We start from the raw sequence: 16,919 nt of genomic DNA on the forward strand, positions 1-16,919 counted from the left end.
TGTCTTTCCAGAGGGATTGTCGCCAGCATATTGGTTTTCCTGTGTTTTGGCGTGACGCAAGCTAAAGATGGACCATTTTCCAGACCTCATCCAGGTATTTTGGTGGGTCCTGGGTTTCGTGCTGGATTGTGGATATATATTTTTTTAAAGTAATTTTGTTGTAATGTTCAACCTTTTTAACAAAGGTAAGTATTAAACGCCAAATAAAGTGACAGTCTGGGATAAAAAGGGTTCACTGGGATTGCTGTAATATAGTAAGATTCTATAGGGTTGTATTAAAAGGATATCCCATCTTCCACATTTAAGGCATATCCACAGGATGACTGATGTCCTTACTGACTGATGTAATATTTTCTTTTATGGTGGGATAACACGCTATGATTCCAAACGCATGTAGCAATAATCGCCAAGTATAAGGCCATATTACGGCACCCGTAGAGGGACATGGGGCCTTTACTGTTTCCCCGTATGCCTCAGATTTCGTATGGAAGTAAACGGGCTGTTCTGTATGAATCCAACAGAAAAGATTGGTGCCATGCTTTACTGCATGCAGTATTAGGGTATGTGCACACACACTAATTACGTCCGTAATTGACGGACGTATTTCGGCCGCAAGTACCGGACCGAACACACTGCAGGGAGTCAGGCTCCTAGCATCATGTAATTATTCTGCCTGTATAAACGTTTAAAATAATTGTTTATTAACAAAGTATTTATTAAAATTGGTAGGGCACAGAGTGCCAAAAGATCCAGGTACAGGCGTTGGCAACCAGATCAAGAGCGCAGACTGAGATGTATGTGACAAAAAGATAAATAATCAGCGAGCACCCATTCATGGATGCCTGATTATATCACAGGTGAAACGATCACATAAAAACTGACTCAGAGTGCTTGGCAAATATTGATGAGATCTGATTGCCACAGATTAGTTAACAGGCACACTCCCAACGCGTTTCTGCACCTTGTAGGGGAGCGTCCTCAGGGGTACGAGTTGCCTGAATTAATTAACGTACAGTTGCCTGTCAGCTGATATTCAGCTGTTCGTTTTAGTGTAACGGCGCATATGAGACATCTGATGGTGGTCTGACGCGCGCCGTGGAAACTCTGAAGTTTTATTCACCCAAGCCCAACCCATAGGGGCGTTGCGTAGTATCGGGCCGTCCAATGAAGGAATAAGGCGTGTGAACACACGCCCCTCCAGGGGGCGGATCCATAGTAACCACGCAGCCTATGAAAAAGATGCATAAAGCATCAATGGTAACAAGGGGGAGCTAAAGGTGGCCAGAACATACAGCGCCGATACCAACGCTGGAATAAGCGCTATGTGTGCAAGACAGGTGATCTAATGAGTAAAACAAAGCACAAAAGCCCACAAAGTAGTGTATCAGTAGTCCGGATCGGACAAACTATGGATCATCAGATCCAATGTAGGTAAACAGTACAGGAGAGAACGCTGAAAGCGGTACAGGAACGAGCTCATAAGCACTCCCATTACATATCAATGAAAGAAACATGCAGAGATACAGTAGTTGGGCAAGGTAATTTATAAAAACGGAAGGTAGGATATAGACTCATTGAGGCCCAGTGGCTTGATGGTTTGCATCCTGAAAATCCACTGGGCCTCCTTCTGTAGAACACGTCTGTCCCAATTACCTCCCCTGGCAGGAATACTGACATGTTCTATACCTTGAAACTTGATAGAGGAGGGGTCTCCCTTGTGGTGGTCCCATACATGTCGAGAAACAGAGGTGTCAGCTTTATTCTGAATGTCACAAATATGGTCCCGAATCCTGCGTCTGAACTCCCTTATTGTCTTGCCGACATACTGCATGCCACATTGGCACGTAATCAGGTACACCACCCCCTTGGTGAGGCAGTTGATAAACGACCTATTGGAAAACGTGACTCCTGTCACAGTACTTTTGAATATTTTGCTTTTCCAAACAGAGCTACATGCTTTGCATCTACCACACTGGAATGACCCAGTGACGTTAGTCGAAAGCCAAGTGGTGACAGCAGGTGTCTTCAGATGGCTGTGCACCAATCTGTCCTTAAGATTACGGCCCCTCCGGAAAGTGATCTGAGGACGGTCCCCAACTAAACCACCTACGTCCGGGTCTGCTTTAAGGATGTCCCAGTATGAGGTAAGGATATTTCTAACCTCAGCGTGCGCAACATCGTAGGTACCAATTATCCTCATAACGTTGTCCTTCTCTGGAGATACTTTAGGGTTCAGTAGGGACTCCCTATTTGATGTAATAGCATGTTGGTATGCCGATTTCAAGACACCACTGGGATACCCTTTGTGCTCAAATCTCTTTCTCAGACCATTGGCCGACATTTGAAAGTCTGACAGTGTGGTACAGTTCCGCCTCGCTCTAATATACTGACCCTTTGGGATGCCCATCTTCAGGGGTTTAGGGTGACAACTATCCCATCTGAGAAGGCTATTGGTGGCCGTGCTTTTCCTAAAGATTTGTGTCTGGATATGTCCCTGGTTAGTCTTTATTTGGATGTCAAGGAATGTGATATGATTATCCTTGATTTCAGAGGTAAAGTAAAGACCCAGGTCATTGATGTTCAGAATAGAGACAAATTCTCCAAATTCTGCTGTTGTCCCAGACCACAGTATCAAAATGTCATCAATGAATCTTAACCATAACACAATGGAAGAGACATATTTCTCCATTCTGTCACAAAACACAAATTCTCTCTCCCACCAGCCCAGATAGAGATTGGCATAGGTAGGAGCACATGGGCTACCCATGGCAACTCCTCTGAGCTGGTGAAAGAACTTATGTTCAAAGATGAAGAAGTTGTGCTCCAACACAAAACGCAACAGGATGAGCACAAACTGATTATGCACACCAAAATGAGCCCCTCTCTCATTGAGAAAGTATTCAACAGCACCACATCCCAAAGAGTGGGGGATGGAGCTATAAAGGGCCTCTACATCAAGACTTGCCAGATGGACATTGGATTCAACTTTGATCCCTTCAAGCTTCCTGAGGACCTCCATTGTGTCACGCACATAGGACGGAAGTGCCATCACGAAGGGCCTCAGAATCCTGTCCAAATAGATGCTAGCGTTCTGAGACACACTATCAATCCCAGAAACAATGGGTCTTCCTTTTAATGGACTAAGACCCTTGTGAATCTTGGGAAGACTGTAGAAAGTGGCTATCTGAGGACATTGTCCCACAATAAATGACAACTCTCGAGCATCAATGATCTTCGCTTGTTTAGCCTCCCCCACAATCTCTGAGTTCAGCCATGTATTTTGCAGTAGGATTGGCACTCAGGATGCTATAGCAGAGTCTGTCCTTCAGGATGTTATGACACATGGTGACATACTGCGCACGGTCCATCACAACAACATTACCCCCCTTGTCCGAGGGTTTAATTATGATCCCCGTGTCACTCTCCAGTACCTTGAGTGCAAGTGTTTCATCCCGTGACAGATTAAAATGTGGATGTTGATCTGCCACTAGTTTCTGCAGTTGATTTGTAACAACCGTGAGAAACACATCCAGCAGAGTGTTGTCATTGATTGGGGGATTGGTGGTTGAGGGAGCCCTCAGATCAGTGAGGCTTTTGTGGGCTTTTGTGCTTTGTTTTACTCATTAGATCACCTGTCTTGCACACATAGCGCTTATTCCAGCGTTGGTATCGGCGCTGTATGTTCTGGCCACCTTTAGCTCCCCCCTTGTTACCATTGATGCTTTATGCATCTTTTTCATAGGCTGCGTGGTTACTATGGATCCGCCCCCTGGAGGGGCGTGTGTTCTCACACGCCTTATTCCTTCATTGGACGGCCCGATACTACGCAACGCCCCTATGGGTTGGGCTTGGGTGAATAAAACTTCAGAGTTTCCACGGCGCGCGTCAGACCACCATCAGATGTCTCATATGCGCCGTTACACTAAAACGAACAGCTGAATATCAGCTGACAGGCAACTGTACGTTAATTAATTCAGGCAACTCGTACCCCTGAGGACGCTCCCCTACAAGGTGCAGAAACGCGTTGGGAGTGTGCCTGTTAACTAATCTGTGGCAATCAGATCTCATCAATATTTGCCAAGCACTCTGAGTCAGTTTTTATGTGATCGTTTCACCTGTGATATAATCAGGCATCCATGAATGGGTGCTCGCTGATTATTTATCTTTTTGTCACATACATCTCAGTCTGCGCTCTTGATCTGGTTGCCAACGCCTGTACCTGGATCTTTTGGCACTCTGTGCCCTACCAATTTTAATAAATACTTTGTTAATAAACAATTATTTTAAACGTTTATACAGGCAGAATAATTACATCTTAGTAATTTAAACGTATACCTCTACACAGTAATCTCTTGTACTATTTCTCCTAGCATCATAGTTAAGTACGATGCTAGGAGTCCCTGCCTCTCCGTGGAACTGCTGTCCCGTACTGAAAACATGATTACAGTACGGGACAGTTGTCCTGCAGAGAGGCAGGGACTCCTAGCATCGTACATGACTATGATGCTAGGAGCCCGGCTCCCTGCACTGTGTTCGGTCCGGTACTTGCGGCCGAAATACGTCCGTCAATTACGGACGTAATTAGTGTGTGTGCACATACCCTTACAAAGGTATTGCCGGTATAAAGCTGTCTGAATGAAGCCTTAGGCCTCCTGCACACGGCCATGCCCGTAATCGTGGGCCGCATTCTCGGCCCGTACAAAGTATGGGAGCACGGCCCGTAAAACGCAAAAGATAGGACACGACGTATCTCTTGCAATACACTTCTACTGCACGGACACCTATCCGTAGCGATACGAAAAGGTGTCCACGGCCAATAGAAGTGGATGGGTCCGTAATTGCGGACAGTGTTACAGAGAATTTTTACGGTCGTTTTTTTTTAAAACAAATACGTCATGTGTGAGCACAGCCTAAATGCAGTAATAGATCATGTCTACCATCATAAGTAAAATGTTTTTTTTTTTGGCAGACTCGCTAAATTATAGTGATTTTATATGTGGAGACCTTTTCATTCCCAGGGCTTGTCCAAATGTAACTGATTTGCTGCAGAAAACTCCCGCATCAACTAGCAGACAATCCGCTGTGGAAAACCCGCACCATGTCATGCGGTTTTTTACTGCGAAAAATAGTCCTGATTTTTGCGACTTTTTATTTTTTATTTTTTTCAAGGGCCGTGTGATGGGGACATTTCTTCTTCCTGTGATGTCATTTACACCCCTGTAAGAAATTCTGCAGCGTTTCCGCAGCGAATTATGCAGTACATCAGAAATGCGCAAATCGGTCCACATTCCGCAGCAGTAATTTTTGGACTGCATTTTTCTGCATCGTGTGGGTGACATTTGTTAAATCATACCCACTTCGCTGCTACTGTATTCCGCTGCATATTTTCCGTCCAATTCCGGATGGAAAATACGCAGCAATTCCGTTACTTGCAGACAAGCGGTTGGGCTTCACTCGCATAGCAGAGTTGTACTGCAGCACAGTCCCTAATGGTTCCATACTGCACAACTTAGGCGCTCTGCTTTTAGGCTGCCATATGATGCCTCTGCGCCGTAATACAACCTATAAGTGAATATACCAGGTCTGTCTTTTTTCATTGATGGGCTGAATCCGTGAGTAAAATCTTTCCTTTGGAATCGGGGGCATGTGGATGGCGGGGGACTTCAGCCTTCTTGTTTAGTCACGTCTAGTAGAACTTTCTTTACTCTAGTAAAGAAGCCGCATTTTAATAGTGTCCGCATTGCTGTTTTGCAGCTTATTGGAGGTTCTGGCTGTGTGTCAGTGTGGTGTATGAGCTGTTCCTCATCTTCATTCTCTTTCAGGTAAGGTTTGAAAGTGCATAAATCTTGGTTCTTGCTTTGCAACAGCTGACTCAGTTAGAGGACCTGTCACCTCTCCTGACATGTCTGTTTTAGTAAATCGTGTTCCCCATGAAATAACAATCCTGGAGCATCTTTTCTTAAATCTTTGTTGTGCCGTTCCTCTGTTGTTCCTCCTAGAAATATTTGATTACATTGACAACTGGGTATTACCAGTTGGCGTTTTGCCCCTACACAGTCTGACATTGTCCAATCAGTGCTGACAGTGAGACTTTAAGGACAAGCCCCTTTGACAAGGGGAATGGTAAAACCCAGTTATCCATTTATTCCTACATTTCTAGGAGGAATAACAGAGGAACGGCACAATTCAGAGTTCTGAAGAAAAAAAAAAGTCCTAGAATAGTTATTTAATGGGGAATAGACAGGTCAGGCGAGGTGACCTGTCCTCTTTAAAGAGATTTTGATTTGCATTTTTAGTGTGTATGCTGCAGATTTGCATTGTGGTCTAGATTTCATGTAGATCTTGTGTATTTATATTGGCAGAGTGTAGAAATGATACACTTGTTTATATAAGTACACCTTGTGATGAGTCTTGCAAGTTATTTTTCATAAATACATATCATGTCCATAACAACCATCATATAGTATAATAGTCCTCTGGTGATCTCCATCCTAAATCTGTCATATAGTCACGACTTAAAGGGGTTGTACAAGATTAGTCATTTGTTTTTGACCGAGATGGCGACACTGTTGATCATGGGTTGTTTTGTATTGTAGCATAGCCTGGTTGAAAAAAATGGGACTGAGCTGCAATACCAGTCATAGCCTATGGTAAAAAGTGGCGCTGTTTCTGAAGGGGAAAAAAGCCGATCCAAAATATGATGAAACCCCTTTTTAAGGGTCATGTAAAGAGCCGTTATCATTCAGAGTCCAGAATCGGCACTTGTAACGATAACTGCCCTGTGTAACGCGGGGGAAACAATGTTAACTTCATGCAAGGAAGCAACTCGCTAGACAGAGGTCCGAATGAGTGGACCTTATTGCTGCTCACAGATGGCTACAAGCATCTTATAAATGTCCGCCAATAAATAATACCAGTTCCCTCATTAACGTGCAGTCATTGGGGGTTGGTCGGATAAGCAGCTGCCCAACTAACTGTGCCACTGATTTGGGGGGGGGGGGGACGGGACGGGACCGCTCACAGGCTGGATTTTATTTGCCTAAAGACTTGTCCACACGTAACAGAATTGCTGCGTATTTTCCGTCCCTGAATTGCGGACGAAAAATACGCAGCAGAATACAGTAGCAGCAAAGTGGGTGAGATTTACCAAATGTCATCCACAGGTTCTGCAGCAATTCTGTTACGTGTGAACAAGCCCTAATTGTTTTGACAATTTGTGTTGGGAAAGCGTGATCCTCTATAGACATTAGTTTATTGGTGGATCGTTCTGAAATGTGGCAACAAATATTCAATGTTCTATGGGCGGCTTTACTAATGTAGCAGAGCTGAATTGGTAATTTGTCCGTGTTTGTTCACCGGGATGACTCGCTGAGATACAATAACTCATTAGGATTCCCAACGATCATGTAGAAAACAGCTGATGGTGCGTTGTGATAACACCAGTCACAAGTGGGGTAAAGGGCGTTAAACCCATAAGTGAGGCCGTACTTTTTAGTAGAGCTTTTAACGCTTGTATAATTATTGCATGATGTATTTGTTTTTGATGTGACTCTGATCTCTGCAGACTGTCCATGATGGAAGACAGTTCATGAAGTTTATTGACCCCAAATTGGGAGTTCCTCTACCAGAAAGAGATTATGGCGGAAACTGCCTCATATATGATCCGAACAACAAAACTGATCCTTATCACAACGTATGGGTAAGAATATTGCCGCTTTAAGAATATTTACATAAAACTTTCGCTGCATAAGGGCTCATGCACACACCCGTTAGATTCTTCAGTGTGCGATCCGTTTTTTTTTCACAGATGGCGCACTGACCCGTTCATTTCTATGGGGGCCATGCACACACGAGAGAAGGTCCTATCCCTATCCGTTTTTGTGGATCTGTCTCGCCCATTCTATTCAATGGTCCATTAAAAAAAAAAATAAGGGATTGCACACGAAAGACATCCATGTCTGTTTTTTTTTTTTTTTTTTGTGGCCGTATAAAAAGACAAGGAGTTTGCATGAAGCTGAACTAAAAAAAAAATGCCATGGACTTATTATAAAGTTTACAGACTGCTTTAAAGAACTTGTCTCATTACCGCGGGTCGAGCTCAAGAGACCCCCTGAAAACCGGCTGATTTTGCCAGGAGAGGTGATCGTTGGTGCTTATTTGCCCTGCAGCGGCCACTACAGGAGTAATGTAGTATTACATCCAGCCATTCAAATGACTCTCTGTTCGTGTAATCCATGAATGGCGCAAGTCCAGCAGAGCAAAAGCTGTCTCGTGGGGTGGTCCTGAGCAGAGAGACCCCCCCCCCCTCCCCTCTATGCCTACAGTATACGCTAATGGAGAATATGGACAATCCCTTTTAATATATTATGAATAAACTGTATTACACCTATTTAAGTGTAGATCATGTCGCTGCTCTGAATGGGTGCCATTAGCAGTGTTCATCCTGAGCTTCATGGTTCATAAAGATGTTTTTTATTTTGTCAGCGATGTGACTCATGTAATGTAATTCGTGGACACATTGTAACAGGCCCTTCATGTAGCAATTGCAGGTTACTGTACACAGCCGCTCTATTCTAGTGACGCTGCCCCCAGAGCTGCTGTCGTAATACCAACGTTCAGCAAGAATACAAGATTCTATTGCCGTATTACCTCTATGTAGCTTTATCAATGGGAGGAAAATCAAATGACCCTTCCTCGTGTTCTCTATTGTGCGTGTCCTCAGCCACTTCAGAAACACACAAATGGCAGCGCTGATGGATCATGTGTCACAGTCCACATCTGGAAACCAAGCCAGAAGCCCGAGCCTGGATTAGAAAGGATTGGAAAGGATTTGTCATCTCACTCTAAACTCCAGTAACAAAATGACAAGCAAAAGGGAGGGGGGGGGGGGGTGTAAGTCTTAAGCAAGTGCACGATGCGAGTGCCATACTGACCACGCGCTATCCGAATGTAAACCTTGCCAGGCCCCATGTATCGTATACATATATCTGCTTTATACCATGTTACATAGAGAAACTTTTGTGGCTTCCTGAGCTCTGCTACATCTGACGGTTTATTGAAACGAGTACAGATTACCCGGATTGTGGACAGAGATTATTGGATTAAAGCTCCTAAATCACAATAACTGCTAGTTTAGTGAGTTTGGCTGCATTCAGACAACCGTAATATTTGTCTAGAAGGGAGATGTGTGTTTAGTGTCAAGAACGGGTTCTGATCCCATCGGCACCAACTAGGGAAAAGCATTGCGGCGTTCAATGTGTTAAAGGGGTTATGGGACGAATAATGGGTTGAGCGGAGGAGAATTCCATCTTCTGCGTCGGCACCTTTTATACGTGTGCTTTTATTTTCATGTAGTTTCACCTTTTAGAATTCTTTCAGGAGTCCTAGGACACTTTATTTTAATATATTTTAGACAAGGGAGGTCTGTGCCATGCAATTGCCAGATGCAAATAGGGTATAAAGGCAGCACACACTATTTACTGCGCCTCATGTAGCACACACAAAAAAAGCACAGAATGGACTAGTCCTTTAGATACGAACAATTCTAAAGATCCAGGTTCCCCATGACGTAGTTTTATCACTTCTGCAGCTGCAGAATGTTTTAATTACTAAAACAGAGTTCAGTTAAAACGCATTGGTTCTTTTAAAAGGGATTGTGTGCTCAGGACCCTTTCCATATACAGTATTAGTTTATATAGACATCATAGAGCAGGGTTCAACACTGAGCACTGTCTCCCATCAGTCAGAGCTGAGAGCTGCGGCCATTGACTGTTTATTTTTTTATTTTATTTTTTCTTTAGGACAAGATTGATGGCTTTGTACCTGCACACTTTCTTGGCTGGTATATAAAAGTAAGTCACGACTATCACTACTTTTTACTAGATTTCCTAGAAGTGTGGGGTTGTTATGGGTATAAACATTGGGGTGATCGATCGACCCACCTCTGTTTTGGCGCCGCCTTTCTCAAGTAAATATTGGCTTTCGTTTTTTTGGCTTGGTTCAGTCCGCAATAAAAGCAGCGCCTGTCATCGTGTTAAGTACGTTTCAATGGTGCCTGCGTCTTCTCTCTCTAATCCCTCATGCATCTTGTCCGGTTGCTTCTTAGACACTAATGATCAGAGACTGGTGGATGTGTATGATGATCAGCGTTACGTTCGAGTTCCTGGAATACAGCTTGGAGCATCAGCTGCCCAACTTCAGTGAATGCTGGTGGGATCACGTAAGTTATTTCATTTGGATGTTTTTGGTAAGCGGTCAGAAGTCACGTGATGGGTAAAGTTTGTACTGGGTTCAGTGAAGGGCTCTTATGTCCACATTTTATTATTTCTTAGTTACTGAAACTTAACGCGTTAGTCTGATCTGAAATAGTCGGTCTAAAAGGTTATATTCACCTCTTATACTATATGATCGAGTGTGATAAAGATAGTCCTAATGACTGATACCCCCATGGTTTCAGACGAGTGATTCCCCACCTAGCTCTAGCAAGAATTGGAATTGGTGCAATTTGGGTTGGACTTCCATGAATATTTAAAGAGGAACTGACCTGTCCGATTCAGTGATTATTAATGTTCTTCATGAAATAATTCTGAAGCACCTTTTCTCTGCAATGTGCTGTTCCTCAGTTATTCCTCTTAGAAATGTTTAAATAAGTAGACAACTTTGTGTTACCATTCTCCTTGTCAAAGAAATGTCCCATTACAGCCGGGCCCTGGCCTTTAAAAGAGAAACTTTCACCTCCCTTGATATGTCTCTATTTGAGTAAATACGTGTTACCCATGAAATAACCATTCTGGAGCATCTTTTCTTAGAACTCTGCGTTGTGCCGTTCCTCTGTTATTTCTCCTAGAAATGTATGAATTAATTGACTACTGGGTGTTACCGATAAACTTGTTAAAGGGACGTCTCGCACTCTGAGCACTGATTGGACATTGTCAGCCTGTGTAGGGACACACCCCCCTACTGGTATCACCCAGCTGTCAAATTCATAAATTTCTAGGAGGAATAACATAATAATACAGAGTTCTACAAAAAGATGCTCCCGAATTATTTCATGGGGAGTACAAGTACTTTCTAAAACAGGTTCTCTTTAAATTGCCCATTAAGTTTATTCTACTTCTATAAACGTTGTAATTCAATATATAATTAGACTTGCTATTTCTAAATGTTATAAATTGTTAGTGATGTTCATTTTCACATGTGAAGTTAATATTGTGTATTTTTATGTTTGTTTTTATAAAGTGGATTATGGATGTTCTCGTGTGTAACGGCTTTGGAATTTATTGTGGTATGAAGACGTTAAAGTGGCTCTCCATGAAACCCTACAAATGGCAGGGCCTATGGAACATTCCTACATACAGGTAGGTACAGGATTGACTCGAACACAAACCTGAAGCTTGTAGGGAGCGAGATCTTATTTATATAATATTGTGACCCTTTTGCCTGTAGGCCCCTGATCACCTAAATAAAGCCCTGTTCACACCTCCTTCCGTCCATCTTTAGTTGCTTTTTGACAGTCAGAATAGCGTACACTAGCCTAATTGCATTCAGCAAAAAAAAAAAAAAAAACTTGACGGATACATGATCCATTATAAGTCAATGGAGAAAAAATTGGATCCGCCATGGCTCTTGGAACGGATATCCTGATAAAAGTGTGAACAGAGCCTAAAGTATCTTCTGTGTTTATCATGTCCTCAGTCTTTTCCAGTCTGCAAAAAGCATCTAGCTAAAACGGAGCCACATAGCGCTGCCCGACCTGGACCACGACACCTGCACTGCGGGGGCTCATTCGGTGTTTATTTTATTTCTAGAGGCAAAATGAAGAGAATCGCCTTCCAGTTCACACCTTACAGCTGGGTGAAGTTTGAATGGAAGCCGGCATCGAGTCTCCGCAGATGGTTAGCCGTGTGTGGCATTATATGTGTCGTAAGTATCATTACTCTGTCCGTCTTGGCTTCTTGCTGAGCTGGTTGATTATTTTCTCCTCTTCACTTATGCTTTACTTATGTTTAGTAATAATTACCGGCAGAACATCACTTGTTTCTTCTATTACTGATTTCTGATGGCTTTATCCTTAAAGGTGCATCGCACAATACGCACGGATGACCTATTGATTAGATCTGACCACTGGGACCCCCACTGATGCCTAGAACGAAGGGGCCATGAATTGGGGCTGAATCTCCGTTCTCTACACTTTGTCTGGCCAGTGGGGGTTCTAGTAATCGTATCCCCCCCCCCCAAATCTGGCGTTGAGCGATAATTAATACGATAATCGATATCTAATACACATATCGTCGTGAGGTCCTTTTTTAAGGCTTCCAGCCAACCGGAAAAAAATTTCCTTTTTCATACTTGTTCTTGTCTTTAACCCCTTAATGACAAGGCTTTTTGCACATTAATGACCAAGGATTATTTTTATTTTTTTTCACTGTCGCATTCCAAGAATTTTTATTTTATTTTTTAATTCAGTCGACGTGGTCGTAGAAGGGCTTGTTTTTTGTGGGACAAGTTGTATTTTTTTCAATTGCACTATTTTTGGATGCATATAATATATTGATTAACTTTTATTAACTTAGGAGAGAATTGAAGATAAGCAGCTATTCCAACATTGATTTTCATCTAAATTTCCACCATTCACTATGCGGTGTAAATAAGAGGTCACCTCTATTATAAAAAAAAATATTTGTTTTTGCATCGCCACGTTCCCAGAGCCATAACTTTTTCTTTATTTTTGCGTTGATGTAGCCGTATGTGGGCTTGTTTTTTTGTGGGACAAGGTGTAGTTTTCATTGGTACTATTTTGGGATACACGGGACTTTGATGAACTTTAAAAAATTTTTTTATGGGGGGCAAAAACAAAATGTTTTCCCCTTTTTTTTTTTTTTTTGGGGTCGCCGTTCACCTGGCAGTTTAATGTGTTTAACTTTACTGTTCGAGTCGTTGCGATTGCGGTGATACCATATATGTACATATGCTATTTTTGACACTTACTGAATTAAAACCACTTTTAAAAAAAAAAAAGATTTTATTTTTACAGTAATCCATTATTTTTTTTGTCACTAAGGAAAGGTCACGTTTTTGTAACGTGGCTTTTAATTTGACTTGACTTGGTTTTTGTTTGTTTGTCCACTGGAGCTGTGGTTGGGAGCCGGTTACATCGTTATGATTTTGGGTCATCCAGAAAGGAGGAATGTGCACTTTAGCCGGTGCAGAAGGACATCTGGACTGATTAACTTCAACCACAATTAGATCATGAATATGAAGTATGTAGGTGTCCTATAAGCCAATGTTACTCCTACTATGAGGTGTGCGTCATCTGAAGAGGCCGTTGTCACAGGATTATTCGTGAACTACATAGGTCTTTTTCTTTGGGCTGTTTTGACTCCTTTTTGTGCTTATTTTAATGTTCTAATGTGTTCAGAAGATAAATGAGACGTTAACTAAACCGTCTTAAGTTGTATGTGAAATTATGAGTCTGGTATTCATACAAGTGAATGGGGCTGAGCAGCAATACCAGAAATAACCCATGGCCATGAGCGGCACTGTTTCTCATTTCGGGCAACTTTTTTTTTTTTTTGTACTTAGAGCAAGTGGTAAATGGGTTTTCCAGGCAATAAAAATGTATGGCCTATCCTCAGGATAGGCCATCAATAGCTGATGGGTTGGGGTCAGACTTTCGGGACCCCCCCACCGATCAGCGGTTTTGAAGGGGCAGCAGCGCTCATACGAGCGCTGCTTCCCCTTCATTTCTTCTTGCTCAATGTGAATCATCGACGCGCATTTTGCGGTGGTTCACAAGTATTGATACCGCCTTCTTCCATTGAAGTGAATGGGAGAAAAGGCTGCAATACCTGTGAATCGCTGTTAAATGCGTGTCGAAGATTCAGTGAGCAAGAAGAAATGAAGGGGAATCCACGCTTATAGAAGCGCTGCGGCCCCTTCAAACCTGCTGATCGGCGGAGTCTGACCCCAACCCATCAGCTATTGAACAATTGGTCCTTGTGAATGGATGTAACGAGCACCGATCGCTGCTCATTTTCACTGCCGGTATCGGACAATCTAAACGGACCTTCAGACTTCACTGTCGGGCGGTTTCGGTGTTGCTAAGTTATTACATACGGAGTAACACCTGTCACATGTCATCTAATCTGCTGCTGGTCCGTTGTTCTGTGATCAGTTTTATGGGCATTGGGGTAATTTTGGGCCTGTAAACCGGTCCGATTTAATCTGTCGTTGCGATCTCCTTGTGTAATCACCGCTTCCTTTTTTATAGTTTTTATTGGCAGAACTCAACACATTTTACCTCAAATGTGTCCTGTGGATGCCTCCAGAACACTACCTGGTGCTGCTGCGTTTGGTGTTTTATGTGAACGTTGGAGGCGTAGCCATGAGGGAGATCTATGACTTCATGGACGACTTGTAAGTTAACAATTAGTTATGGTTCTCGCCTATAACCAGCTGTTTAACCCCAGCGTTTGCTTCCATCGTGTAGGTCTTCCATGTGCTCCACTTCTCAAAAGGAGTTGCCCCCCCCCCCCCCCCCTTATTTAAAATCTTTTAGGAACTTTAGTTATTTCGCATGTTTTTCTTGAGGAAAGGTAATGTTATAAAAATGAAGTTCCACCCATAAGATCCCGAACAGGTTTTTAGTGTATCTACTAGTGCCTGTTTTGTAACGGCTTGCTGCAAATTGTGGCCAAAAAATAACACAAAATTTACATTTGAAAGAACACCATAAGGCCCCATGCATAGACTACTATTGGCCACGGGTACCTTCCCGTTTGCTTACGGCACGGGCAGGCCCATAGTCTATAGGGCTCCCGTAATTACGTGTGGCTACGTGTGCACCCGTAATTATGGGAGCATTGCTAAGCAAATTCAGGGGATAGGCACTGTCCAGGGTGCTGAAAGAGTTAAACGATCAGTGCAGGATAGAGAGAAGGGGATGCACTGATCGGCAGTAACTTTCAGCACCCTGGACGGTGACTACCGCTCCGCAACAAAAAAGATGTTAATACTTACCCAGAACTCCCTGCTGCTTCCTCCAGTCCGGCCTCCTGGGAGGTCACATGGACTGCCGCGTCATCCAGGGAGGTCGGGCTGGATGTCAAAAGAGGGACGCGTCACCAAGACAACGGCCGGGGTACGTATGAACTTCTTTTTCTGTATATCGCTGCGTTCTGCTGAGGAAACTCTGCCCAAAAGGGCTGCCCCTTCTCTCTATCCAGCACTGCTAGAGAGAAGAGGCTGTCGATCAGTGCTGGATAGAGAGAAGGGGCTGACCATTAGTGCAGTGCAATATAGTGGAGAAAACGGGTCCGTAAATACAGGTGGAATACGGGTGACAAAGGACCTGTATTTACAGGAGGGAAAAAATACGGTTGTGTGCATGGGGCCTAACATGGCTAAAAAGTAGGTGTAGGTGGACTTCACGCTCAGAGGGATTTGCCACTTCGCCTCAGACAAATGACGAACGTGTGACTGTCTCTTCCTCCGACCTCCGCTCTTGACTCTGGGGGCTGCACGCGATGGCAGTGTCTGTTTGGGCCTGCTATAATCTCCCGTCAGCAGCATCAAGACAAGGACATGTGTGAGAAGCGCTGACGTCCTAGGGCTGGGCGACCTTGCAAAGGAGACGTATCCAATCCACACAGGACATCATGTGACTGCACGCGCACTGTTTTATACAAAATTACCGGCACTTGCTATTGCTGGTAAGTTTTTACTAGCACCAGCCTCCCAGTTTAAATACCGACTGATGACAACCCAAAGTATGAGAGTATACATCTTTCTCAATCCCTTTAGATGGTAAGCTCACATTCTGATGATGATGGAATCTGGTACCGATTTGATACCAAATATATGTTGCACAGAGTTGACGTATTTACCATAGAGTGAGACCACACCACTGATATGGGTTTGGTGATGAACTCTGAACTCCTGCTTCCCTATACAGAGCCATAGCATTTTCCTTCGGTCACCACTAGGGGAGCTCTGCAAATATATTTTTGCAGCTTTCATTGAGTTCAGTGGTAGCTGCAAAAAATTCATATGCACTGAGCTCCCCCTAGTGGCCCGTATGTGACTCCTGCATTATAGCTCTGGTTTAACTTGGTTATAAAGAATCTAGACCATGCTGTAATCGGATAGACGCTTAATCTCCCTCCATCCCGTTTCTTTGCTGGCTAATTTGATGCCGATATTATTAGAAAATGTGCTGTGACCCTATATGAACTATAGATTATGACTATAGATTTTCTGCTTAGAAAGAGTCCTGTTTGTGTCACCTGTACTGTAGGTTTGCAAGCGCAGAGTTCCCCTGTCTGTAGGGCCCCAATGTGAGTAAATAACAGCTCACCGCCACGATCGCCTTTTTTATTTTTATTACTTTAATTTGCAATATGTTTGCAGGTTCCAAAAATGGCCACTGACCCTGGAGAAATGCTCATTGATTGCCAAATAACTAAATTTTTCCTTTTTTTTTTTTTTTCAGGAAGTTCCACAAGAAGCTGGGCCAGCAGGCATGGATGGTGGCGGCTATCACCGTGACAGAGTTCCTTATTGTTGTAAAATACGACCCATATACTATAACCCTACCGTTACCGTTCTATGTCACGCAGTGCTGGATTCTGGGTATTGTTCTTGTCCTATTGTGGACAGCATGGCGATTCTTTATCAGGTAAGCAGATACTTGCTCTGCCTGGTTTTTCCAGCTGGCCATACACTAGAGATTTTGGTCATCCTAAAAGGTTGATTTTTTTTTTTTAGACCATTTTCTGCCAAACGGCAGCACCTTTTCCGTGATGCAAACTTTTTTCGGTCATGTTGGGTGCAGTCTTGTAAAGTCATTCATGCCAAACAACAAATTTGCATCCTGGCAATAGAAGCCCAGACGAGGCCACAGATTAAAGCCGACACTGACT

At 43.3% G+C, this 16,919-nt stretch overlaps 1 protein-coding gene across 2 annotated transcripts in view; it reads left to right on the plus strand.

The window, feature by feature from the left end:
• PTDSS2 (phosphatidylserine synthase 2) overlaps window positions 1–16,919 on the plus strand; it is a 58,651-nt gene that overhangs the window by 38,964 nt on the left and 2,768 nt on the right. For both annotated transcript variants that reach the window (XM_075837706.1, XM_075837707.1), the window contains 9 exons: window positions 12–94; window positions 5,755–5,822; window positions 7,565–7,699; window positions 9,801–9,851; window positions 10,106–10,219; window positions 11,239–11,357; window positions 11,808–11,922; window positions 14,270–14,415; window positions 16,490–16,675. In XM_075837706.1, the coding sequence (XP_075693821.1) occupies window positions 12–94; window positions 5,755–5,822; window positions 7,565–7,699; window positions 9,801–9,851; window positions 10,106–10,219; window positions 11,239–11,357; window positions 11,808–11,922; window positions 14,270–14,415; window positions 16,490–16,675 (1,017 nt within the window). The remainder of the gene's footprint in view (window positions 1–11; window positions 95–5,754; window positions 5,823–7,564; window positions 7,700–9,800; window positions 9,852–10,105; window positions 10,220–11,238; window positions 11,358–11,807; window positions 11,923–14,269; window positions 14,416–16,489; window positions 16,676–16,919) is intronic.

This window comes from Rhinoderma darwinii, chromosome 9 (genome assembly GCF_050947455.1).
Source record: "Rhinoderma darwinii isolate aRhiDar2 chromosome 9, aRhiDar2.hap1, whole genome shotgun sequence".
Lineage (NCBI taxonomy): Eukaryota > Metazoa > Chordata > Amphibia > Anura > Rhinodermatidae > Rhinoderma > Rhinoderma darwinii.